At 50.5% G+C, this 25,961-nt stretch overlaps 2 protein-coding genes across 2 annotated transcripts; one reads left to right on the forward strand and one right to left on the reverse strand.

Annotated features, from left to right (window-relative positions):
* The first annotated feature begins 6,421 nt into the window (after positions 1–6,421).
* On the forward strand, positions 6,422–9,150 carry LOC123168425 (uncharacterized). The gene is made up of 3 exons (XM_044586301.1): positions 6,422–6,732; positions 6,987–7,108; positions 8,092–9,150. The coding sequence occupies exons 1-3, from the start codon at positions 6,569–6,571 to the stop codon at positions 8,652–8,654; spliced, it is 849 nt and encodes a 282-aa protein (XP_044442236.1). The 5' UTR covers positions 6,422–6,568; the 3' UTR covers positions 8,655–9,150.
* A 6,808-nt stretch (positions 9,151–15,958) lies between these two features.
* On the reverse strand, positions 15,959–21,922 carry LOC123181469 (homeobox-leucine zipper protein ROC3). The gene is made up of 11 exons (XM_044593729.1): positions 21,716–21,922; positions 21,256–21,503; positions 20,860–21,146; positions 20,460–20,766; positions 19,768–20,325; positions 19,558–19,665; positions 19,231–19,461; positions 18,928–19,102; positions 18,179–18,447; positions 17,964–18,059; positions 15,959–17,073 (listed from the first exon to the last, which is right to left on the reverse strand). Exons 2-11 carry the CDS (start codon positions 21,427–21,429, stop codon positions 16,627–16,629), a joined length of 2,652 nt encoding a protein of 883 aa, XP_044449664.1. The 5' UTR covers positions 21,430–21,503; positions 21,716–21,922; the 3' UTR covers positions 15,959–16,626.
* Between the last annotated feature and the right edge of the window lie 4,039 nt (positions 21,923–25,961).

The following is a 25,961-nucleotide window of genomic DNA, read 5'->3' on the forward strand; positions in this document are numbered from 1 at the left end:
GTGCAAAACTGGCTTGCACCCGTTGTATGTAAACGTAGAGCTTATCACACCCGATCATCACGTGGTGTCTCGGCACGGCGAACTGTAGCAACGGTGCATACTCAGGGAGAACACTTGTACCTTGAAATTTAGTGAGAGATCATCTTATAATGCTACCGCCGTACTAAGCAAAATAAGATGCATAAAGGATAAACATCACATGCAATCAATATAAGTGATATGATATGGCCATCATCATCTTGTGCCTTTGATCTCCATCTCCAAAGCACCGTCATGATCACCATCGTCACCAGCTTGACACCTTGATCTCCAACGTAGCATCGTTGTCGTCTCGCCAACTATTGCTTCTACGATTATCGCTACCGCTTAGTGATAAAGTAAAGCAATTACATGGCGATTGCATTTCATACAATAAAGCGACAACCATATGGCTCCTGCCAGTTGCCGATAACTTTTACAAAATATGATCATCTCATACAACAATCTCTATATCATCACATCTTGACCATATCACATCACAGCAAGCCCTGCAAAAACAAGTTAGACGTCCTCTACTTTGTTGTTGGAAGTTTTACGTGGCTGCTACGGGCTTCTAGCAAGACCTGTTCTTACCTACGCATCAAAACCACAACAATTTTTCGTCAAGTGGGCTGTTTTAACCTTCAACAAGGACCGGGCGTAGTCAAACTCGATTCAACTAAAGTTGGAGAAAGAGACACCCACTAGCCACCTATGTGCGAAGCACGTCGGTAGAACCAGTCTCATGAACACGGTCATGTAATGCCGGTCTGGGCCGCTTCATCCAACAATACCGCCGAATCAAAGTATGACATGCTGGTAAGCAGTATGACTATTGTCGCCCCCACTCTTTGTGTTCTACTCGTGCATATAACATCTACGCATAGACCTAGCTCGGATGCCATTGTTGGGGAATGCAGTAATTTCAAAAAAAATCCTACAATCACGCAAGATCTATCTAGGAGAAGCATAGCAACGAGCGGGGAGAGTGTGTCCACATACCCTCGTAGACCAAAAGCGGAAGCGTTATATCAACGAGATTGATGTAGTCGTACGTCTTCACGATCCGACTGATCCTAGCACCGAACGTACGTCACCTCCATGTTCAGCACACGTTCAGCTCGATGACGTCCCTCGTACTCTTGATCCAGTTGAGCCCGAAGGAGAGTTTTGTCAGCACGATGGCGTGGCGACGGTGATGATGAAGTTACCGGCATAGGGCTTCGCCTAAGCACTACGACGATATGACCGAGGTGTGTAACTGTGGAGGGGGGCATCACACACGGCTAAAAGATCAACTTGTGTGTCCTAGGGTGCCTCCCTCCCCACGTATATAATGGAGGGGGAGGAGGAGGCCGGCCAAGGGGGGAGGCGCGCCATGGGGGGAGTCCTACTAGTACTCCAAACCTAGTAGGATTCGCCCCCCCCTTTCCTATTCCAAGTGGGAGAAGGGGGGGAGGAGGAGGAGGAGAGAAGGAAGGAGGGGGGCGCGTGCCACCTCCTGGCCGGCCCTCTCTCTTCTCCACTAAGGCCCATGAGGCCCAATAACTTCCCGGAGGGGGTTCCGGTAACCCCCGGTACTCTGAAACTTATCCGAAACGACCCGAACCATTCCGGTGTCCGAATGTAGCCTTCCAATATATGAATATTTATGTCTCCACCATTTTGAGACTCCTCGTCATGTTCGTGATATCATCCGTGACTCCGAACAAACTTCGGTACATCAAATCACATAACTCATAATACAAATCATCATCGAACGTTAAGCGTGCAGACACTACGGGTTCGAGAACTATGTAGACATGACCGAGACACATCTCCGGTCAATAACCAATAGCAGAACCTGGATGCTCATATTGGCTCCTACATATTCTACGAAGATCTTTATCGGTCAAACCGCATAAAAACATACGTTGTTCCCTTTGTCATCGATATGTTACTTGCCCGAGATTCGATCGTCGGTATCATCAAACCTAGTTCAATATCGTTACCAGCAAGTCTCTTTACTCGTTCCGTAATGCATCATCCCGCAACTAACTCATTAGTTACATTGCTCGCAAGACTTATAGTGATGTGCATTACCGAGAGGGCCCAGAGATACCTCTCCGAAACACGGAGTGACAAATCCTAATATCGATCTATGCCAACTCAACAAACACCATCGGAGACACCTGTAGAGCATCTTTATAATCACCCGGTTACGTTGTGACGTTTGATAGCACACTAAGTGTTCCTCCGGTATTTGGGAGTTGCATAATCTCATAGTCATAGGAACATGTATAAGTCATGAAGAAAGCAATAGCAATAAACTAAACGATCATAGTCCTAAGCTAACGGATGGGTCTTGTCCATCACATCATTCTCCAATGATGTGATCCCGTTCATCAAATGACAACACATGTCTATGGCTAGGAAACTTAACCATCTTTGATTAACGAGCTAGTCAAGTAGAGGCATACTAGGGACACTCTGTTTGTCTATGTATTCACACATGTACTAAGTTTCCGGTTAATACAATTCTAGCATGAATAATAAACATTTATCATGATATAAGGAAATATAAATAACAACTTTATTATTGCCTCTAGGGCATATTTCCTTCAATAAGGGACCTGCTGGGATGCTCTGATAGAAATAGTGAAGGTATTAGACGAGGGAAATATTTTTGTACTTTTTTCCTTGTTTGGGAGTACATGAGTATGATTAATCCGGGATGAGGTCTGCCTACAAATTAGCAAAACATTTCTACACCAAAATCCTTACAACGACTAAAACAGAAGATTCCCCTTCATCTTTAGCTAGGATTGTATGAGATGCAAAAGAAGAAAAGGTTGGCCCAAGGCTAGACGAGAGAACAAAGCAAAGGAGATGTTCAGTCGATGGCAGGAACATGAACCAATGATGACATAGTTTTAGCATGAACCAGGCATATGCAAGTGTGCAAAAAAGTTGCATTGCCATGATCTAGAGAAGATTTGTAAGTGCAAGTGCACTAAGTAACAGAACATGAATTCAGTTAGAACAAGGAAGAACAAATAATTATTGACAATTCGAACCGAATAACATGAAGCAAGCAAGAATTAGGCATATGCACAAAACTAATCATGCCAAGAGGTTGCATTTAAATGGCTTGATTATAATTGTAAGTGCAAGTACATGTCTAAGTAGATTGACCTACATTACATAGGCAGGGGTTGTTTGGGCTAGGTGAGCTAGAATTTAAGGGGTTTAGGTGGGTTGGGCTTAGAGAAAAGAGGGAAGTGAGCAACCATTAGACAAATTTTATTAGTAAAATGATTTAATCAAATATCGACTATAGTGCCTCCATATTTAACCATTGGAGCATCAAACAAAGTCCGATTGACTTGAACTTTCTAGAAACCCACATAAAATATTTCAACCTGTTCGGACTTTGTTTGATATTTATTTAGAAAATATCTCCATATACAGAATAAATGGGGTTTGATCTATGATTGTTGGCTAGGCTTGTGCTAAAATTACGAGGGTACCTCCCAAATGTCACAAAAATAGTGTGTCCAAGGTTTGAGGGCGGGTTTTGACTAGAAGATCGAAAGGGGGAGGGGGTTTAATCATTCCCCATTTAAAGATATGGCGAAATGGGATAGTCAAGTTAATTAATTAATTATGCAAGATGATAATTATAAGATGCATATGATGCACAATCAATATAATAGTCAAAAAATATTTAGGAGGGTTAAGGTGGGCTACTCCTGGGCTGTTACACGAGTCATGTCACAAAACTCGGTAAAAGTGTCCAAATGCATACTTGCGTCCTCTGAAGCAAAGTCTCAAAATTGGTTATCATTTAGTTGGTTTGGCTTAATCTCATACTTCTTATTTGTACACTACACCAACCCTTAATTGGGGACAATTAACTGCCGGGAGAAATACATGAACAAGGGCAAAAGATCTGCCGAGACTTTTGTTACTGCGGGAGAAGTACTTCGGGGCACAAAACTGCCAGTAGAACTTGAGCAGCAAGGGCACACACACTGCACGTAAATTTTTAGGGCATAATAACAGTCTGTGTTACATTTGGTTTGCATTCAGCTACAGTCAGAGGAAGATCTCATGGATGGTGCACAGTGGGGATACGGCTACTTGGCGGTGCCTCCAATCCTCCCTACAATTGATTTTGGAGACCACTAAGTGCAAGCTAGGAGACCGATGTGCTATATCCTTCTGGTTTGACTTGTGGCTGGATTGTGGTCGACTTATATTCGCCTTCCCAACGCTGTTCACCTTCTCCACATCCAAATTCTGCACAATCGCCTCCCAATACAGCGATGGTAACTACATACTATAGCTATACCTGAATCTATCTCTTCTGGCATCTCAAGAACTGGAAGAACTCAATGGTTTTTTAGGGAATGTACAACTACAAGTGAGCAAGTCAGATACCAGGCTACCTATTACTGAGGACAGGAAACTATCGACAACATACTTCTACAAGCTTCTCGGCTTCAGGGGAAGAACTTGTCCTTTGGCACCATTTATATGGGACACGATCATACCGAAAAACACCGTGTATGTCTGTGGTTTGCATTCGAGACAGACAGAACACAAGGGATAACATGCTACGAAAACATTGGGTAAAAGTTGTAACGCACAATGGCTGTGACCTATGCCCAACTGTAGAAACCATGAACCATGCTCTACTCCGACGCAAGCTGGCAGAAACGGTGTGGACCAAGGTTGGGCTGAAGGAGCTGGCTATCTCCTCGACAGCAGTACAGGATTTCTTCAGCTTAGAGCAGCCGAGAGCTATGTGGAAAGTTCTGGCCTCTTCTCTTTGCGGCATGTGTCGTCATTCTCTGGAACGCTCAGAACACGCAAGTTTTCAAGGGATAATCCTGGCGGCATGGACGTGTCTTCGGTGAGATCGCTGCACTGCTTACACTATGGAGTACGCGCGCTCCAGAAGAAACGAGCAGAGTAACACTTCGATCATGGGCTAATGTAATAACCTCCACATAGTTTCATAGAGCCCTTTCTTTCCTCCCTCTGTTGAACTTGATATGTAGGTTTGGTGGTGGCCTGCTGCATACGCTGTGCAGCGCTAACATCACCTTCATGTAAATGACCTGGGTCATTCAGGCATTTTACCCGTTTTGAGTGCATAAGGTAGAGAATGTCCTACCTTTTTTTATTAAAACTAGCAAAATAGCCCGTGCGTTGCAACGGGAGAGAAAACATAACACACGCTCTTAACTCAACAACCATCACTCAAGAGCACAATAGGTCCATCTCCTTTATTTTTGCGAGGTATCATATTTGTGTTGCCGCTTATCCTCCTTCTCACTCTCGCTGGCGATGGCCTCGGTGTTCACACAAAACAACAAAAAACGTGTGTTGAATATGGTTAATCCTAAGGCGTCTCTCTCTCCCTCTCTCCTCCCTCCCCCTCTCTCTCTCCCTCTCTCTCTCACTCGCTTTCTCTCACTCTCGCGATGAGAAATATGTTGTTTTCCCCCGCGACATTTTTCAGAGGTATCCATGTGTAGTTATCGATGTTTTCTTTTCCGTATATGGTTATAGTGGGGTGTTTATTTGCAATCGGGATCGTCGCCGGTATGAAAAAAACGAATCTTACGCTATAAATTATAAGTTTGCTTCCATAACAATATATTTAAAATATTTAACAGGTAAAATTAACATCATATTTAGATTCCACACATTTTTCTAATAAAATTTCATATATAATATGTTAAAATCGAAGTTATGGTTTAAAAGATACAGATAATTTAGAAAATCATTTGTTTGACTCAAATATATTCCAAATAATATTTAAAAATACTTAACAGGTAAAAATAATCTCATATTCATATTCTACATATTTTTCTAATCAAATTTCATATATAACATGTTCAAATCGGAGTTACCGTTTAAAAGATATGGATGATTTTAAAAAAGCATTTATTTGACTTAAATATGAACCGCGGATGAATTACCTAAAACATCGGGGGTTTCGAAAAATGTAAAATAACGGTTCGGGTGTGACTTAAATCCAGACGGCGGGTTGATTTCAAGAAAAGACAGTGACTTTTGTATAAAACACGAAAATAACATTTCGTTTTAACTTAAAACAGGACTGCGGGTTGAATTCTCTGAAATAGAGGGACTTTTTAAAAAAATGCCATGACGGACGAAAGAAGCCCAATTTGCTTTATTATTATTAGGTAAAGATAAAGATAAAGATAAAGAAATGACGCAAAACTGGCTTACATTTTTTTTAGCTAAATTTGGCTTACATATGATGCATACGAGACGGGACGGGCGCAGGGTGGGCCACAAGGAGGGGCCCGTAGAGGCGAAGGGAGGGGGTCCAAGCGTAACGGCCGGCCGCAACTAACAAACTCCCGCCCCTGCCTTCCTCTGCCCTTTCTTCTTCTTCTATCCTCGAACACCTCCCCTCTCTTCCTCTAACTGCTCCTATAGTATATCTGCCCCAGCGCCCACGCACGACTCCAGGAGAGAGCCCACCACGCACGAGAGAGAGAGAGAGAGAGGGAGAGCGCCATCCGGAGAGATGAGCAGCGGTGGCATCATGTCGCCGGCGCTGGCGAGGTCCAGCGGTGGCAGCATGTCCCCGGCGATGGCGTGGTCACCGTCATCCAGGAGGGGGGAGCACAGGAACGGCGGCGGCCGCTTCAGGGCGGAGATCGAGATGGACACGGGCGTCGCCCTTCCCAGGCCAGTTAGCCTTCTCTCGATTCTTTCCTCCTCCTTGGTTCCGTCCTCCAACGTTTCTCTCCATCTTGCTCTGTTTCTTCCGCGCGCCGATGCTTGCTGAGCTCGCCTCCGTTCTCCCGGTCGCCGCCCGCCATTGTTGCACCTCCCTGCCCTGCTCTGTTCATTCAAGGATTGCTCGCTTTCTTGCTCGACGTGTCTCTGTTTCGGACCGGGTTAATTGATTCTTGGTGTTTGGTTCGCGACTCGAAATGCAGGGGCCCGGAGCTTGGGTTCGCCGCCGCCGTGCGAGAGCCGCTGGTGAGGCTGCAGCGCCCCAAGTACGACTTCGAGAGGTGGGACTGGGGCTACTTCGCATGGCCGCACGACCGTCTCGACGGTAAGCATCTTCCTCCCGGTGCGATCGAGTGCGCCAACTGATTGCTCACTACTGAATCTGGACAGGCATTTAGGCTAGGTTAATCCCTCCACCGCCTTTCTTTGGATTCAGGACTAGTAGATGCCTCTAGTTGAGTTGACCGTTGGTTACTGAATCTGGACGGGAAAGTTGGCTTCGTTAATCCCACCTATCCTGTTATGTTCACAGCATGGAAGGTTGCTGTATCTGTAAATTTTCGTGGGACTAGATACCTCTAGTTGAGTCGACTGTTGGTGACTGAATCTGGACGGAAAGTGGGGTTGGTTAATCCCCCATCTTGTTTGGTTTCAGAGCCTGGAAGGTTTCTGTATCTGTAAACTTTAATGGGAACGATGTAGAAACGCCCATCTCTGATAGCTAACTGTTCATATCTAGGCACGTTTAGTTAGCTGTCCCTGACAAGAAATTGGATTCCTTGTGTCCGCAAATGCAAATGCAGATGCAGTAGCTGTTTTACAGGATTGGGCGTGGCAAAAATTTCGAAATGGTTCAACGAAATCTAGACGGAAAATTGGGTTATGTTGGTACACATATTTGCTTATGTTGGCACAATGCCACAATGGTTATGTTTGATTCTTCAGTAATCTCCTGTTTGATCAGTAAGAATGCTGTAGAAACACAAATTTCAAATTTCTTTTTTAGATAAAAGCAAATTTCAAATTTCTGACAATGAAGTGAAACATGTCCACAATCCAACTAAGAAACTGAATAGTACTACATTGTACTATCAGCAAATGGAAGTACAGTAGCTGTTTAAGTTTGTCTCGTTGGACATGGTGAAAGTTCAAGTGGTTCGCTGAATCTAGATGGAAAATTGGTTAATTAGACTTGGTTTCTTTCCTTTTCAGTTCAATCTCAATCTGTTTAACACTTCACTAATCTTTTATTTGAGCATTGCGGTTGCAACACAATCTACATTTCTGACAAGATTGGTCAAAATCCAGCCAATCTGGAGATGAGGGACAGCGATCCGAGGGCGACATTCGAGGCGGACTCCAAGGTGACAGAGAGCTTCCTGAGCCGGAGCACACTGCAGCTAGAGGCCGGCGAAGGCTTCCCAAGCCAGAGCTCGCCGCAGCTAGAGGCGAGCGAGGGCGGCTTCACGATCCAGAGGACGCTGGAGCTAGAGGCCGGCCAGTGCTGCCTGTGTCAGAGCACGCTGCAGCTGGAGGCCGGCCAGTGCTTCCTGTGTCAGAGCACGCTGCAGCTGGAGTCCGTCCACGGCCAGGGTTTCCCGAGTAAGAGCACGCTGGAGCTGGAGGCCGCCGAGGGCTTCCTAATAAGCCAGAGCTCGCCGCAGCCGGAGGCGAGCGACGGCTTCCCGAGCCAGAGCACGCTGCAGCTCGAGGCCGGCGAAGGCTCCCCAAGCGGCCGGAGCATGCTGCCGGTAGAGTTCGACGACGACACGCCCCTCGGACGCTACGCGCCGTGGCGTCGGGGATGCGCAGAGTCCAACCCGTTCCTGCTTGACCATTGCATGTCACCGCAAGGTCGTTGGGCATACTAGGAGCAGGAGCGAGCCACACCATGACCATATCCCCCCTTGTCCGCAGCACACTGAGAAAGAAAGAGATCGAGGGGTAACCTACAAACCGGACGACGATCTGACGACATAATCCCCATATCTGAAGATTTTGGGTACGGGGTCTTGGCAGAGCAGAACAATGGAGGAGTTCGATTGGCAACAGGGGAGCTAAACCAGGAGACGCAGAATGTCGTCGACGGGACGATGGCGTCTGTTGATTCGTAGGTTGAGACTTGAGAGGCTGATGCGTCTGGCATCAGTTTGCTGATAGGGATACAGTAGGTTAGCATCAACAAGTTTTGGTTCCAAACTGTCAGAAAGAAAATCTGTAAAACTGTTAGAAAGAAACACCCATGTAAAGCTCCCCAGAATTCCATGGCTCTTCTGAACAACTGTTCTTGACTGGATTTGTACGCAGTATACCAGCTGGTTTGTAATTTGATTGATAGTCTTCGATCTCCTGGTGCTATATCACTTACTTCAGAAGATGAGAGAATGAAAGAGGCAGCTCTGAACTTGAGTACCTGGCTTCTTTCTTTATCATGTCATAACAAAACATGGCATATCAACACTCAAGATTACTTTTTTTTAAAAGGTAATATATTAATATCACGCAGATGCCAATTACACTCAGCCTCTGCACTTACAAAATGTCGTAATGACATCCAGGATGCACACAGCTAAAGAAAAAAATAAAAAAGAAAGGAAAAAACAAAGGTCCCGCCACAACGATCGACTTATCTCAGTAGCCGCACACAAACCACATCCAAATGCAACACTCGAAAAACATAAAAGGTCTTCAAAAACAACGCCCCCAAGAAGGAAACAGTGCACAAGCACCATCGTTGCTCGATCCAAAATCTTAGGTTTTCACCCTGAAGAAGTCCGAGCTCTCAAAACAATTCCTTAAGCAAGGCAATTGCCAGCACAACCAATGAAGGCCAGGCCTTACGTTTTCACCTTGAAAGTCACGGCTCGATACTCGAGGAGTACCACCAAAAATGAATTCCTCCAATGCTACCGCCCTCACTTGACACTGCTGCTCCTAAGAGTTATCAAACACCCGGCTGACTCCATCGCCTCGAAGGCTCCGTCCATCTAACTGACCCTTCGATCTCAGCCACCATGACCTTCTCCACAGCTGTCTACGGCATAGAAATCGAGAAGCTGACATGTCCTATGGTGTCAACAAACAATAGAGCTTCGCGCCACGTCGTCATGGAACCTCATAGGCTGATATGGCGTGCACGGCCGAATACTATCCGATCCAGATATTTTGGGCAGGATCTCCGGCAGAAGTTCCGGAACACGTCGATGACCAAATCAAGGAGGACAGATCATGTAGGACTTCGCGATGATGCGAAAAGAGCACGAGGACATCCACCATTATTTTCACGGCAGCAGGCCCACACGCCGCCCAGATCCAGCCCGCCGCCGCGTGCCTGCAAGCATCCGTGGACTGAAGCCTGCCGACCAGAACCCCATGCCGCATCAACCGGCGAGGCGCACGACCGACCACAACTTTGGCCGACTTCGACCAACCCACCCAGATCAGATCGGAGGGATCGACAACCCAAGCCATCGCTGCAAGCCGGGGCACACCACCGAACGGGGCACCTCACCACACCCGTCAATGAGCAGCGCCGCCACCATCAAATCGGAGGTTCGCCGCCACCAGATTGGAGCCACGCCGCCGCTAGATCAGAGTCGCGCCGCCGCCAGGGAGGGAGAGGAGCCGCGCCCATGGAAGGCCCCGCCGCCGCCGGCACTGCCTGGGCTTCGCTCGGCAAAGACCCTCAACAACGGCGAGGGAGAGGTGCTGGACGGGAGGCCCGGTGGCCTGCGGGACTAGGTTCCCCCGAGTCGCCGGTACGAGCGATGCGGGGGTCTTTTTTCTATTCTCCCACTCAAGATTACTGGCTTGTTTCTTTCAGGAATCAATATTAGTAGCTTCTTCTCTCTTTTCATACTATATGATTGCGTCTCACATTTCTCCGGGCAAGCTGCCTGTATGGTAAGCACTAAGCAGGAATCAGAGCCAATGCCAGGGAGCAGAGCAGAGCGATGGCAAGTTGCAATGGCATGAGTGACATGCAATGCAAAGCCTGACCTGACGCATCATGGTCCATGTATATCACCACACTGCCCCAGGCACAGGACCTCCATTGAGTCAACAGAGACAGGTCACTAGCCAACATACATATGTAGGGCACACGAGGCGATAGATCAACGCCCCCGTCGTAAGGGCTGCTGCTTCTCAAGCTTGACACTGCTGACACACAACACACCACCACAAGATATATCCCTCAGCGGCACGTCACATAGCAACACACGTAGGCTTAGGGCAACTCCAACGCGGATTACCGGAAAAAGTACATCACCAAATGTGGCACGAATAGGAGCATAGGCCATCCAAGGGCAGGCACCAAAGGCGTGTTTGGTTACATTGCCGATCCAGCCTGGCCCGGCGAGCCTGACTCTATTGAGCCGGTTTGAGGGGATGCAGGCTAAAAAACATCCGATGCATATAGTTTGGTTGCCTGCATGCCCCTAGTTGCATGAGACAACCATTTTCGACCCGGCGTTTGATTGCCCGCATTGCATTAGGTGCACATATAACATGGTGTTTGGTTGTAACCTGCATAAGGTGTTGTCACCACTTCAAACTAGTGGTGAGCTTACCACACCGAATCTGAACATGTAGCGTCATCTACTTAAACAAATGATAGTTCATCCTAACTAGTATCAAATGACAGTTCAAATTATTAAGAGCCATTGGCTAAATAAGGGATAGTTCATCGGTGTTGCTGCTACCAGATCTTCCTCTTCCTCTCCTCTTCTTCTGCTTCTGCTTCTGCTTCTGCTGCTGCTTCTTGTTCTTCTTCCATCTTCAAATCCTGCATTGACCTCTGTTAAGCCACATCGCCTCTGCCCCACTCCAACCTTTTGTTCTTCCAAGCGTCATTGTCAAATGCCTCCACACCATGCCCAGAGCTAACAACATCGTCAGGCTCGACATCTTCCTCCCCAGGCACGTGTTCATCAAAGCCCCACTGGAGGATCCAGTTATGCAGAATGCAACAAGCAAGAACTAGCTTAACCTAAGTGGAGTATGGGTGGAATGGCTTCTGATCCAGGATCTTAAACCTATTCTTCAGAGCTCCAAATGCCCTCTCAACAGTTACTCTAAGGCTGGAGTGTCTGAGATTAAACAGCTCCTGTGCAGTCCTAGGATAGTTCCTACCAGAGAACTCGTTGAGATGGTACCTTGTTTTCCTGAAGGGTGGAAGAATACCCGGCCGACATGCATAGCCAGCATCTCCAAGGTAGAACTTGCCGTCGGGGATGTTGATCCCATCAGGTCGACTCATGCTGTCAGTGAGAATGTTAGTATCATGCGCCGACCCCTCCCAGCCAGCCAGCACATATGTGAACTTCAGATCAAAGTCAACAGCAGCAAGCACATTCTGGCTTGTGTAGTGCTTCCTTCCCCTGTATGCTGCAGACTGTGACCTAGAAACTCTGGCAGTGACATGAGTACCATCTATTGCCCCAATGCAATCCTGAAAATGGCATCACAAGCCTGTGTTAGTGCTCAACTTGAACAATACAAGCATATCAAGCCATGAACAGTGTATATTGTCAATGCTCACCTTGAAGTATGGATACCATCTTGGGCTTCCGCGAATCTTGGGTGGAGTCTGACCAGATGGTATCCTGATCATCTCTCCTCTAAGCTCCCCAATAGCAAAAAGCACTTGCTTGAAGTACCTAGAAATGGTCTCCATTGATCTCCTGAACGTGTTGTGAATGACCATGAACCTCTGGTTATGGCCAACAACATAGAGGAACATGGCCACTTACTCTTCGACACTGGTGTTGATGCTATCTTGTAACAGCCCCCTGCTCCTGAAGGTCTCGACAAGCCTGGCAAATGCCGCTCTTTTCATTCTAAGCATCCACAGAGCCTCGACGTCATTGCAGTTGTAGATGTAGTTCAAATTTTGGATCCTCTCCTGTTCCCGGGGAAACAATGGACCATAGCGGATCAAAGGTCTCCCAGCACGATGAACTCTCTGGTGCATGAACATGCCCCATGCCTGAATCACACTAATCAGTGCTGCTGCCTGGATTATCAGCCTCATCCGTGCGTCCATAACCTAGTCGACATCGACGGTTCGTTCAGTGGGAAATCGATTCTACACCTAGCTTAACGGCCTAACCACTGAGCTAACAAAGGGGGGAGGGGGTGCTGCTTACCGGCATCGGAGACGAGGACGGCGTAGGGGGAGCCATGGCACAGACTAGGTCGACCAGACGGTGGCCAACAGCAAGGGGAGCACCAGATCCGCCGCAAACGCCGCCGCCTCTTCCGCCGCCGCCTATAGCACAGATCTGAAATCGCAGCCGCCGCCGGTGGTGAGGCAGTAGGGAAGAAAGGGGGCAGTGGCTATGGGTGAGCGAGTGAAAGGGGGGGGTGAGGCTAATTTGGTGTCGGGACGGCGCGCCAGATTTCCATCTCCCGCCATCCCCCTCGCCCTCGCCTCGCTCCCGCCCGTGCGACCTCGCGCCGCACTCAGCCTGGCTCGCGAGAAACTGCCGATCCGAGCGTTTCCAGCGAGCCGGGCTCTGGGCTGCTTTGAGAAGCATGCGATGCAGGCCCAACAGGAAAACCAGGCAACCAAACAGGCCTCTCCCTTCCCGCGCGGGCCTGGTTGAGCTCGATGCGAGCAACCAAACACACCCCAAATGTCCGCTCCCAGTTTTTTTCTATACCCAGACTATTCAAAACAATCAAAGATAAATAGCACAATTCTTATGCAATTGAAAGATAAATATTATAATGCAACTATAATTCAGATAAAAATATTACAATACAAACAAAAGTATGGAAATAAAATATTTCAAGTTTGAATTCATCTTAGTCACACACATGTTCTAGTTTTCCAGAAACTTCCAAAGATGCTAAACCACATCATTTTGCAGCTGCTCATGAGTTTGTCAATGTCGATTTTGGTCTTGAAGCTAGATAGGATCACCCATATTTTAAACATCTAGACCATGGCAAACTCCATCATCCTCATCCTCCACAATCATGTTGTGCATGATTACACACGTTGTTATCACCTCCCACAATGTTTCTGCATCCCATAGTTTAACAAGCCCGCGAAGAGCTGCAAAACAGGCTTGGAGCACTCCAAATGCTCTCTCCACACTGTTTCTAGCCAATTCTTGTTTTGGGGCAAAATGACATATTTTGAAGGATAGTTACCATCAAAGATAGTATACCACATTGTAGTTATGACCAATGATGGTATAGTTGCACTTAGGAGCTTGGCCCGCACACAACCTTGCAAACAACGGAGACCACTTCAGCATGCCAAATAAAAGTGTCAAAACTAGAGGTCATGTGATGCAACTGCTTCAAGAATGATGGTGGGCTTTTTGCGATGACCTTGCTATTGCCCTTGTTGAGCATAAGGGCAGTTCTTTGATTTCCAGTGCATGCAATTCAGGGATCCGAGCATACTTGTAAACTCTCTTGCTTCTCCAGTTGCCATGAGCCTTGTTGCATAGTGGGTTCTCTCAAGTACTCCGGTCCAAACGCCTTCACCACTGCAGTAGCAAATTTGACCATCGCTTCGAGACATGTGCTTTCAGACATTGACAGATACTCATCCCACGAATCAGCGGTCGTGCCACAGGCAAGCATCTTCATTGTAGTCGTGCACTTCTGGTAACCAAAGAACTCAATGGTTCTAATGGGACCCTTCTTCTGGATGAAGTAATCATGATTGGCCCGGACACCATGGTAGATGCAACAAATACTTGTCGCCATATCCGAAATCGATGGCGGACATAGGGCTTGAATAGTGCATCGGAGGCGAAAGTAGTCACCGACTAACATCAAATGCCCACGTGCCCTATTCCGATTCAACACTCGACGACCCTTTGTTGAACCTTGTGGTTGAGGTGTTGAGAACATGCTCTTCCACAGACATCGCGTCTGCAAGAACCGCCCTCATCATCGCCGTTTCATCCTCATATTCCACCTCCTCATCCGATTAAGATGACTCAGTGAAATTGTTATAGAAGTACTACTCGTATGAATCCATCGTGTTTGCTTTAAAGAAACAATGAGAACGTCAAAGAATTTGGGAATGGCATTTGACTGGACACTTTTCGGGTGTGGTGTCTACCATGGAAGGTGTCGGTAGGTAGCAAAGAATACCTGGGTTGCGGCCAGGTCTGGGGTGGAACAACGACGTAGTCGAAGGAAGGAAGGTGCCTAGGTTGAGCAGTGGAGTTCCAGAAAGGCCAAGGTGGTGGCCGGGGTGGTACAGTGGGGGTGTCGGTCGTCGAGGGAGCATACATAGGGAGGGACAAAGTGGGAGGGATGAGGACTCCGAGTGGGCTTTATGGATGTGCGGGAGTGTCTGAGTCCAACGTACAGAGGTCTGAACGCCCACAAATCTCAAATAGTTCCTTTTTTTGGATTTCAGGCATTCGGACAGGTCCGGACATTTTTGGTGACCGCCGATGAATGACAAAGACCGTTTAGTCGGGATTTTTGGGGGCGGTTTGATGATCCATGTTGGAGTTGCCCTCAGTAGAATGCCTTTAATTAAAGACAAGATGATTAAAACATGCATGCAAGGACACCTCCAACCTTTGGTGCGGTCACTGTCAGTACGCCAAAACCATCTGAAGATAGAGGGCCCCCCGCCTGATCCAGCTAGAGGAGCAAGCATGCATGCAGCTACATTTGCATACACACACACACACACACACAAGTCAAAGCATCAAACAAATCCAGTACAGGCAGGGGTGGTATAAATAGATACTAGACTTGGAGATCTATGGTAGCATGCACCATGCAGGTAAGGAAGAAGAGCCTTTCCTCTTCATAGCAACAGCATGGTGGTATTTATGTGAGGCATCTCCCCACCCAACAACCACACACAGCATCTCCCTGTGTAGCGGTAGTACAGCACAGGGGAAGGGATAAATAGGCAGAAGCTTGAAAAGCCAAGCATCTCGGCACAGCACTGCCTCACAGCTCAAAAATGAAATTGGTCCTCCACCACAGTTGTAGGTTGTCAGAACAAATTCGAGCCAAGGAGGAGGAGGCCGAGGCTGAGGCCACCAATGAAGACAATGGATCCAATGCAGCAGAAGGGCAGGCATTCAAAGCCTGGCGCAGATTAGGCTCACGCAAAAAACAAAAGCCAGCATCCGCATTCACTACCATTCAACAACCAGAGGAGAGATAAGAGATCCGCAGATTGCAATGTAAGAAGTACCAATAACACAGTAATAACAAAACATGATCCAAATGTTTTACAGACAAGGCGGAGAGAGGAAACAAGTCAATTCCCGAACCAAGAGACCCTTCCGTTGCTAGTGGGAAGGATCACGAATGGTTCGCTCTTGACTCCTCCTCTCTCACCTTCATCTTCCCTTTCGCATTACAGTCTGCTTTAACAAGTCTTGGAACAAAGTCTACAACGGATCGCACGCTCAAACTAATTAAGTACTCTCATTATTACAAAATCAAAAGAAGATACCTTCACAGTCTTTGACTTTCTGAGCAGGGGGGAGAGGGAGAGTAGCAGCAAGAACCGCATGACCAAAATGCCCTGGGCTGATTCTGTTGGTGTTGGTTGGTGCAAGTGAGAGCTTGACAAGACCCTTTCTGGCTGGAGATGGATCACGTTGCCTTCCTTCCCAAAATGATCAAAATGCCCCCAGTGGTTTACTCGAGGGTATTTTTGCCATTTTGAGAGGAGCATGGCGGGAAGAGAGGGGTTTTGTTGTTAGTCTTGGGCTCTTGTCAAATCCTTCCTTGCACCTGAGCTGCTAATAGGGATACTTGAGGTGTCAGCAGGTGGCAAAATAATTGTACTTCGGTCTGCGGCGTGTGCTCCCCTCCACTCCCACCCAGCATCTCTTGCTACTGGTCGGAACCTGCAGGCGCCGGCTCAGTCCGGCCACCTCCGGCACCCTTGAGTGCTGTTGTAATCTGGTGAATGGTGTTGCAGATGTGGCTGTTGATTGCGGTGACGCTTGAGAGGTTGAGCTTGGCTGAAGGCACGGCGCTGGCCAGCACCTGCATGCCGACGGTGAGGAGGCAGCCGGTGGCGGGCTCATCTGCATTGCCAGGACTAGTTTCGCCGTTGCTGGTGGTGTCTGAGCTAGTGGCTCCAGGTGAAGGGCTGGTGGCTGGGAAGATGGCGAAGCCCATGGGGAGTAGAGGGATGTAGGAAGGATCTTCCCCGCTCATTGTGACCTGGATGGCATCCACATCCACGGTTGCAAACACCACCAGGCTTCCACCATCAGGGTGGATGCTGCTCTCCTGCAGCAGGAGCTCCACATTCTGTGATGAGTTGCTTGCAGACTGTGATAGAAAGTTGCAGAAATGTCAGCTCTCAACATTTACCGAGATGTCAGCATGTTATTAACTGTAAACTGGTAATCTAAACTTAGTTGATCTTACAAGGAGTACAAAGAAGGAAGTAATTCTCTACTTCTCTAGCATGCATGTGCTTCCATAGTTCCATATCTACCGACCACAGAGATGTCACTAAGATATCTCAATCAGATTGTAAACATGGAAAGGCAGTACATCGAGACTGATTTAGAACTCACTAGACATATAATGTGTACAAGACGCAACATGTATTTCTAAAATTGAGTATTTTCTTTGCATCTAAAAGCTCTTATAGCAAATTAGACGAATTGTGAACGTAATGGCAGCACATAAACGAATCTAAAAGCTTTTGTAGCAAATTACAGTGGTGCATGTGACCAGCCTGAGCCTACACCACACACATATCATTTAATGTGGTACCTTAAGCAGCCAGTGTTAATTTATTGTCCTTGGTATTGGTAGGAAACAGTAAGTTATTTGAACCACTATCAAAATGTTGGTATTGGTAGTAAACAGTATGTTACTAGAAGCACTATCAAAATAAATAGCTGTTACTGCAGTAATTCAGTAGCAATGAGCTATTGAAAAACTCTTGCTAAATTTTTGGCAATTTTGCTCATTAAAACATTATATATTTTCCTCTACATGGTCAGTAAGATTTAGGAAGTGACAAATTGTGATTATACATGTTCGGCATAGATACTAAGTACACGTGAAGTTCTAGTTACCAAAGAAAGAGTTATATTATTGAGTGTGCCCGAAAGAGCTTTTGTGGCCTCTTGGTGTACACAGCTTTTTATTCAAGTACAAAGGAACTCCAGCATTCAGAACTTGTGACGACCGGAAAGAGTACTTACATTTATGCGAAGAAGAGAAATGCAATTCCTTGGGTGTGATCCATTTGCAATATGTGCCACCTCATGAAGTGAGCCCCCGTTTGACAAAATCTCAAGCTGCAAAAGCATGACACGCATCACAGAACTGATAAAGTAAAGAAAATTTTAGAAGAAAGAAGGTAACAAAAACTAACAATGATAACAATATTTGAGAAGATAATATAGATCGTTGGTACCTGACAGCGCTGTTGCTCGTCTGCAAGAAGTTCAAACACCTGTTGATGGCTGAAAGGAAGCCAGCTTGTGGAGACCGCAGTGAGGATGACACCGCTGGGCTGCCCCGGCTCAGTATTCTTCCTTGTTGTAATCCTGACAGTGTCGTCTGTAGAATCAGATAGTGCCGTCCAAGACTGGCTCCCAGATGCACTTATGTTAGCACAGAAGGCGGTGATCATCCTCTGAGACAGCTTCATCATATTTGTCCTCGCCTCAGGGGTGCGGATAACTGGGATTGGGATATAGAAATCAATACGATTAAGCTCTTGTGAAGATGGATAAATATCGATAAAACCCAGCACAGAAATGATAAAAGTGGTAAGTACAACCAGTGTAGAAGATCCCAAGAGAATGATTGAAATTGCAGCACTCGAGTATAAACAAGTAAACGAGCATGTACACATATATTGGTACGATCTTCCTTCCCAATAATACGATGATGACAGACAAAAGGACATGTTTTAAAGAAGCAACTAAGCATTGGTCCTCTGAGGCATAATGTCGAACAATTGACAGGCGAGCAGGCAAGAACAACTACGGTACAGAACAAGCATAGAGATAAATGGCGAGATCGATCGGTTTAGGTAATAATCTAGATTCAGCATCGGAATTCACAAGCAGGATGAGCATCATTCAGATGAAATGTAAGCAGCAAAGAGAAGAAGGCATGCCGTGCGATGCGATCGACGCGGTGCAGGGCGGTCCTTACCTCCTTGGTCGGCGATGCTGCGGGCGAGCTCGCTGGCAAGGCGCTCGCACTGGCGCTGGAGGACGGAGACCCACCTGGTGGCCCCGAACGCGGCGCCGCCGGCGACGTGGTCCTTGAAAACCGGCTGCAGGGGCTTCTCCTCCCCCACCACCTCCATGTGCTCCACCCACACCACCTGCGTCAATCCACGTGTCAGAGCTCAGTCCATGCATGCCATGCCACGTCACACATGCATCGCGATGTGGCATGCCACGTCACACATGCATGATGCATGCATTGGGCCTTGGGGGTGGCGGTGCGTACCCTGGAATAGCCATTGGGGGCGTCCTGGATGATGCAGCCGGAGGGCCGGCGGCGGCACCGGACCAGCGAGCTGGTCTGCTGCTGCTGCTGCAGAAGCTCCTCCTGGAAGCCGTCGGCTGGGAAGTCGACGATGGACCAGGTGCCTTCGTCGGCGTTGTGCACGCAGTACCGGAAGAAGACCACCTCCCGCGCCGGCACTAGAGGAGACAGGAACTGCATCTCCGCTTGCATCTGCATGCGCACGTTCATCAGCAAACAAATCAACTACGACATCGATCGATGCATGCATCTAGGATTAACCGATGTGGTAGTAAATGGGGTGGTTACCAAGATGAGAGATCCACTGCTGAGATGGCCAGAAGCAGCGCCATGGTGTATGACCTGAATGGTCCTTGCCTTGCACACGATCGAAGGGAACAGCTCCATCCACTTGTTCTGCACGCATGAGCGGGTGATCTCAAGTTAATCTGACGTACGTGGGCAATGGAAGAAAATGAAGTAATTTGATCAAGATGGAAGTTGATGAACTGTACTCACCGCGTCGAGGAAGGCATCGACCAATGTGATGCTGTTCATGATGACGACGGCACTGTCGCGCGTCCCTTCAGTCCTCGCCGCGTGGGCGACGTCAGCCTGTTGCTGCTTCCCGGAGTCGATGGGCCAGCTGAGCATCCGCACATGCTCCTCGGCGTCCATGACCTCGCCGGACGAGGGACCGGCGCCGCGGCGGCGCGCCCAGAGCGGCTCGCTGGTGCGGCACATCTTGCTGAGGTGGTCGGCGGCCGTTGATGCGAGCTCCATCACCAGCTGTTTGTCCTGCTCCTGGACGACGACGGGCGTCATTGGGCCCTGCAAGTATGACGCCGTCGCCGCGACGCCGTGCCCGCCGGCGGCCATCTGCTGCGGCAAGGCCATGAGGTCCATGGCGCCGTGCTGCTGCTCGGCGAAGTGCCGGGAGTATACGTTCATGTCGAGGTCCAGGGGCGGCATGAGCACCGGCGGCGGCGCCGACATGCAGCTCAACGCTGAAGCCGACGACATGCCAGGCTGGCGCCCGCCACCGTACCTGCTGGCGATGCACGCCAAGCGGTCTAGCTGCAGCAACCATCCGACGCGCAAAAGACGTACACCATTAGCCCGTGTGAAGAACAACTTGATGCAGTACATTACAGTAACACTAGCAGGCATTAATTAGCTAGGGTTTAAGCAAGTGGCAAGAACGTACGCACCTCGTCTTTGAGGCGTGCGTTCTCGATGCGGAGGTTCTGCTCCTCGTAGGACATGTCACCAATGACGGCGGCGTGGCCGCAGCTAGGGCAGACGACGTTGCGGATGGCGGCCTGGAGGCGGTAGTTGTCTGTCTTGAGGGACTCGTTCTCGGCGCGGAGGATGACGTTGTCGGCGCGGTCCTGCTGCGCCTTCATCTGCGTGCGCCGGTTCTGGAACCAGAACTTGACCTGCCGGGGCTTCAGCCCCAGCTCCTGACTCAGCTTCAGCCGCTGCTTGTCGTCCGGGTGCGGGCACTCCTTGAACAGCCTGCATGAAAGCATCCATACGCGCGCATCGGTCAGATTACTAATTCAGGAAGATTTTCGTCATTAAGATCGGGGTGGGGTTCTTATTTCTTACGCCTCCATCTGCTGGATCTGGTGCGCGGTGTGGCGATGGTAGCGCTTCTTCTTGCCGTTGCCGTTGGACGCCGCCGCGGCCGCCGAAGAGGAGGGGTGGTGGCCGGCGCCGGCACCGTCCGGCTCGCTGTGCTGTGGCTTCTGGTCTCTGTCGTCGTCGACGTCGGCGAAGCTGAGCAGACCGTCCAGGTGGCCGCTGCCGGAGCCGCCGCTGAGCTCCATCTCCATGTCTAGGTCCAACTCCTCGTCCTTGGCCATGTGAAGCCCACCCATAACGCCCTCCTCTTTCTGAAAAAACAACCCAGCAGCAAAAAGAAACACATTTATTAATTTTCCTCATATGCATGTATATGCTAATATGCAACAGACAAGATGAAGACGAAGGCGAAGCACTTACGGGTATCAAGTTGGTGGAGAAGTGGTGATGAAAGGGCATGGCGGAAGAGTTAGACATGAAGCCGGCGAGCGCGCCCGGGTTGGGCATGAGCGGCGAGGCGAAGAGCGCATCGGCGGAGGAGCTGCCCGCGGCCATGGCCGCCATGGACGAGAGAACCTGGCAGTCCCCAAACATGGTTCTTCTTCCTTAACTCCTCGACCGACCGACCGACCAAGGAGAAGGAAGGAGGAGCACCTGGCTGCAGCGACCTGCAGTGGTTCACCGTAAGATGGAGTAAAAACCAAGGTGAGGACGAAGCATGGTAGAGAGGGAGAGGGCGGTGGTACAGGGCGGAGGGGGAAGAAGATTTAGCGGGGGGAGTAGTAAAGGGAAAGATTTGGAGGAGGAAGAGGAGGAGGAGATGGGTGGGTGAAAGCGGAGGGGCGAGGGACAAGGAGAAGTAAATGGCGGGAGTAAATACCCTGTCGGTTGTTCTGTGCCTCGCCTGAGCGCCTGTCTCCCCTCCCCAGCCCGGCCCCGGCAGTCCCTCGAGCTCGGAGGTCGACGGAGACGGGGAAGACGAACTCGGCTCGATCCCTCCTCCCTCGCTCGCCTTTATTCTCGCGACGCAGCAGGAGAGGAGAGGAGTGAGCGGAGCGGAGGTGGGAGGGGAGGGCACACTGTCCGCTACGACTCCACGCCCCCTCTCGCTTTGACCTAATAGCAAAGAACAAACGCAGTGACGAGAGCGGGCCAGCTGGCAGTGTCACTGACAGCTCAGCCCCACCGTTGAAACCGCGTGCACCGGGCCCCACGTGGCGGCGGCCCTGCGCCAGGGCGTGCCTCGGGGAGACGCCCGTGACCAGCGAAACGATTCCCACGCCGGTGCGGGCCCCGCGGGCCAGCAGAGCCGGAGGCGTGAAAAAATGGAAAAAGGAAAGCCGAATATAGGGGAATTAATGCGGGTAATTACGGGCCGGATTACAGCGGGGGGCGAGGAGTAAATGCCCGCCTTAACTGCGCACAGTAACGGACGGGCGAGCGCGCGCGCGGGCCGGGCCGGCGCCGTGAACCCACCGCCTCGCCTGAGCACGGTAACGGACGGGCCGACCCGCCGCGCTCTCCTCGTCGTCTTTCTGACGGAGAGAGAGGTCAACACGTCTCCTCCCCGCTTCTAGGGCCGCCCTCCGGTCCGTCCGATGACGGCGGATCCGTCCATGGGCGACTGCCGCGTTACGGCGGGCCTCGGGCATGGCGCCCATGTGTCGTGTTCGCGTACTCCTGCTGTGCTGCGTGCATGCCCGGCCCGCCGTGGTCGTCGTACGTTACTGCTGCGCGCGGTAATGTACGCGTACGCGCGGGTGGCGAGCAAAAAAGGTTTTTGCATGCGTTCTCGTCGCAGTTAATGCTGGCCGGCGTACCGCCCGGGCGCTGCTGCTGCTCGGCGATCGCCGCGATCTTCTCTCGACCGTGCGATCTGTCCGGATCGCCGTATGCTTACACAGTTCTTCTTCTTCCTCATGCACGCGTATCGCCGAGAGACGGTTTGGTCTCGTTTCTTTAGTTCTCTAATATAGTCTATATATAGACTAGCTATAGATAACACATTTTCTTTTGGCGTGTATAAAATGCGGCGAACTGGTTCGATCTTCCAATGCTGCATGCCCACGAGAGGAGAGCAAGCAAGCGTGCAAGATGAAGATCGAGAAGGAATTCCATCGATCGATCGATCGATATATCATGCATGGGAGACTGCGAGGAGTGGCGCAGCGGGGGAGATGTATGGCTGGGAGTATCGTGGGAGTGCAGGACAAGCTGATCTCCAATGAATGCCGGCAATGTTGGCACACAGTGACACTGGAAATAGCTAGACCTTGGCCTCTGTTGCCCTGTTGGGGAGTACGTACACACATTCACCCATTATTGAACTGCAAAACACATTTACTACCACCATGTGATTCTGCCCTAGCTTGCCTAGCTTGGACATCAACTGCCGCTGCCTCCGGTTCATCCAACTTAACTACCACGCACAGCTCAACTTTCCCTTCTTACTTTCTCCGGTAACCTGGCTAATTAGCTTCGGACATAATACACACACGCGGATGCAGTTTCCTTCATTGAGCTGCATTATAAGGGCATCTCCGATGTAATATATGTATGTACAAGCACGCCATTAAATAATTTACACCTCATGTTCGCTTCTGCTCCCGCGACTCACCTCCGCCTACACTCCATAGCCGCCGCAGCAGCAACCGTCCCCACCCACGACCCACCTAACCACCGCCATGCCTCACCGGCGTGGATCTACGGGAGCGCCGCAGCCGACGCAACCACGGCAAGATGTGGAGCTGCCTCGGATGCCCCTTCCTTATATATCACGTGTTTCCCCATATGCTGCGCCCGTTTGGATCCGCATCGCCGGAGATGTTGGAGGCCACAAGGGCGAGGAGATGTAGACATAGGGCGGAGAGGATCCGTGACACGCCATGTCATGGACGCAGTGCATGAGGGAGTGGAAGGATGCAAAGAAAGACATGGAGGTGGATCCGATCTCGCGGTCCAGATGGGAAAGGTATGTCGAAGTTTGCAGGAATTAGGCGGATCGAGAGCTGAGGAATTTTGCTCGGAGGATTTACTTCGAGGGCACGGAGTGTTAGAACCGCTCTCTCACACGAATGGATGAAGGTAGAAGAAGGAGCACTTTTAGTGACTAACGCCCCGGCGTGTGTTCTTTTCTTCTCACGATACCAGCTCACCTCAAACACGTACAAACCGGCTGGCTTTGTAGCCCAGCAGCAACGCAACGCCTACGCTTTTTACGCACCCACGAACATGCCCAGCTACATGCAAGGATCCACTCCGTCTTCGCGCACGACGCGGCTGCCGCTGCTAACAGCCAAACTACTAAACAGCAACTAATACATGCATGCATGCCCGTCTAGCTAGCTAATAACTCACACCACCACGTCACACACGCACGCACACCTACGCCACGTCGCCGCTGCGTCCCGCGCGCCACCGACACGCCCGACGAACCCGACGAGCCTGACGGCACAAGTGTGTCCCGCCCGTCCCGCGCGCACCCGACGCGCCCGACGAGCCCGACCACACATGCCGTGGCTTATTCCAACACACACCCCCTAAGCCACGGCCTAGAGGAGTCCGTCGTCGTCGATGTTGGCACCGGCCAAGAGAGCCTGCTCCGCCGCCGGTCCTTTCCGCAGCTGCGGGCACTCGCGCCGGAAGTGCCCGTGCTCCCCGCACTTGTAGCAGCGCCTGCGCCTGTTGCCGCCGCTCCCCGACGCCACGCTGCGCCCGTCATCGTCGTCCCGAGCACCACGGTGTCGACGCTCCCGTGCTGCCCACTGCGCCGCCATCATGAGCAGCTGCTCACCCCCGCGCTCGCCGCCGTCTTGTCCACGGCGCCGAACCCGCTCGTCGAACGCACGCAGCCGCCTGAGCGCTTCGTCGAACGCCATCGTCGTCACGTCGTGGAACTGTTCGATGCCGGCGACGACGGGGGAGAGCCGATCCGGCACCGTATCTAGCAGCTTCTTGACGAGCGCCGCGTCGCCCAACGTCTCTGTAACACCCCGGATGTAACTTTCCATATTTGTAACTCCAACTCTTGCCATTTTCGGCTATGTGTTATGATATTCCCTTCGTGGTCGGGTTTTGTTTTTCGTTTTGCATTTTGTTCATGTCATGTATCTCATATCATGTCATCATGTGCATTGCATTTGCATACGTGTTCGTCTTATGTGTCCGAGCATTTTCCCCGTTGTCCGTTTTGCAATCCGGCACTCCCACGTGCACCGGCGCACCCCTCTTGTTTCTTTTCGTGAGCGGGTGTTAAACATTCTCGGAATGGACCGAGGCTTGCCAAGTGGCCTTGGGATAACACCGGTAGACCACCTATCAAGTTTCGTTCCATTTGGAGGTCGTTTGGTGCTCCAACGGTTAATCGGGTAACCGCAAAGTCTTTTTGTGTGTTGCAGCAAAACCCCCCTCCAAACAGCCCAATAACCCTTCTAAGCCCCCTCCATGCTCTCGGTCATTCGATCACGATCGTGTGGGCGAAAACCGCACTCCATTTGGAGTCTCCTAGCTCCCTCTAGCTACAAATAGGTGATCCCCCGATATTTTCGCGCAGATCAAACCCTAACCCCGCTCCCTCCGCGCGCCGGACACGTCCGGTCCGCGCCGGACAAACTACGCCGCCGCCCTCGCCCACTCACGCCGCGCCACGTGGCGCCCGTACGCCGCCGCCGCCGAAGCCCGCCGGGCCCGTCCGCCCACGTCCCCGCACCCGCAGCCGCCCGCGCCCGCCAGCGCCTCCCGCGGCTCCCCCACGCCCCAGATCTCCGCCGCCGGCGAGCTCCCGCGCCGCCATCGCCGAAGCTCCCCGCCGCTCCGCCGTCCTCCGCTCCCGCGCCCGAGCACGCCCGCGCCCGCGCCCACCTCCCCGTCGCCCGGGTCGCCACCTGCCGCCGACGCCTTCCTCCCCCCTCTCCGGTACCTCGCCGCCCTTCCCCGGCTCCAACTCCGGCGAGCTCGGCGACCGCGCGCCCGAGCCGCGCTAGATCCAGATCCACCGAACGGTTGACTTCTCCCCCCCCAAATTCTGTCCTGAAAATATATTGCATTATGTGCTCATGTTCATCGCATCATATCTTATTACATACTGCCCTGTTTTGCGTGCATGATATATCAAAATGTTCGTCTCG

Source organism: Triticum aestivum, chromosome 1D (assembly GCF_018294505.1).
Source record: "Triticum aestivum cultivar Chinese Spring chromosome 1D, IWGSC CS RefSeq v2.1, whole genome shotgun sequence".
NCBI lineage: Eukaryota > Viridiplantae > Streptophyta > Magnoliopsida > Poales > Poaceae > Triticum > Triticum aestivum.

Coding starts and splice junctions, on each gene's coding strand:
- LOC123168425 (XM_044586301.1), top strand. CDS start 6,569: ATGAGCAGCGGTGGCATCATGTCGCCGGCGCTGGCGAGGTCCAGCGGT. Junction 6,733..6,986: donor ACGGGCGTCGCCCTTCCCAG/GCCAGTTAGCCT, acceptor CTCGAAATGCAG/GGGCCCGGAGCTTGGGTTCG. Junction 7,109..8,091: donor GCCGCACGACCGTCTCGACG/GTAAGCATCTTC, acceptor GTCAAAATCCAG/CCAATCTGGAGATGAGGGAC.
- LOC123181469 (XM_044593729.1), bottom strand. CDS start 21,429: ATGTTTGGGGACTGCCAGGTTCTCTCGTCCATGGCGGCCATGGCCGCG. Junction 20,767..20,859: donor CAGATCCAGCAGATGGAGGC/GTAAGAAATAAG, acceptor GCTTTCATGCAG/GCTGTTCAAGGAGTGCCCGC. Junction 18,060..18,178: donor ACGAGCAACAGCGCTGTCAG/GTACCAACGATC, acceptor ATGCTTTTGCAG/CTTGAGATTTTGTCAAACGG.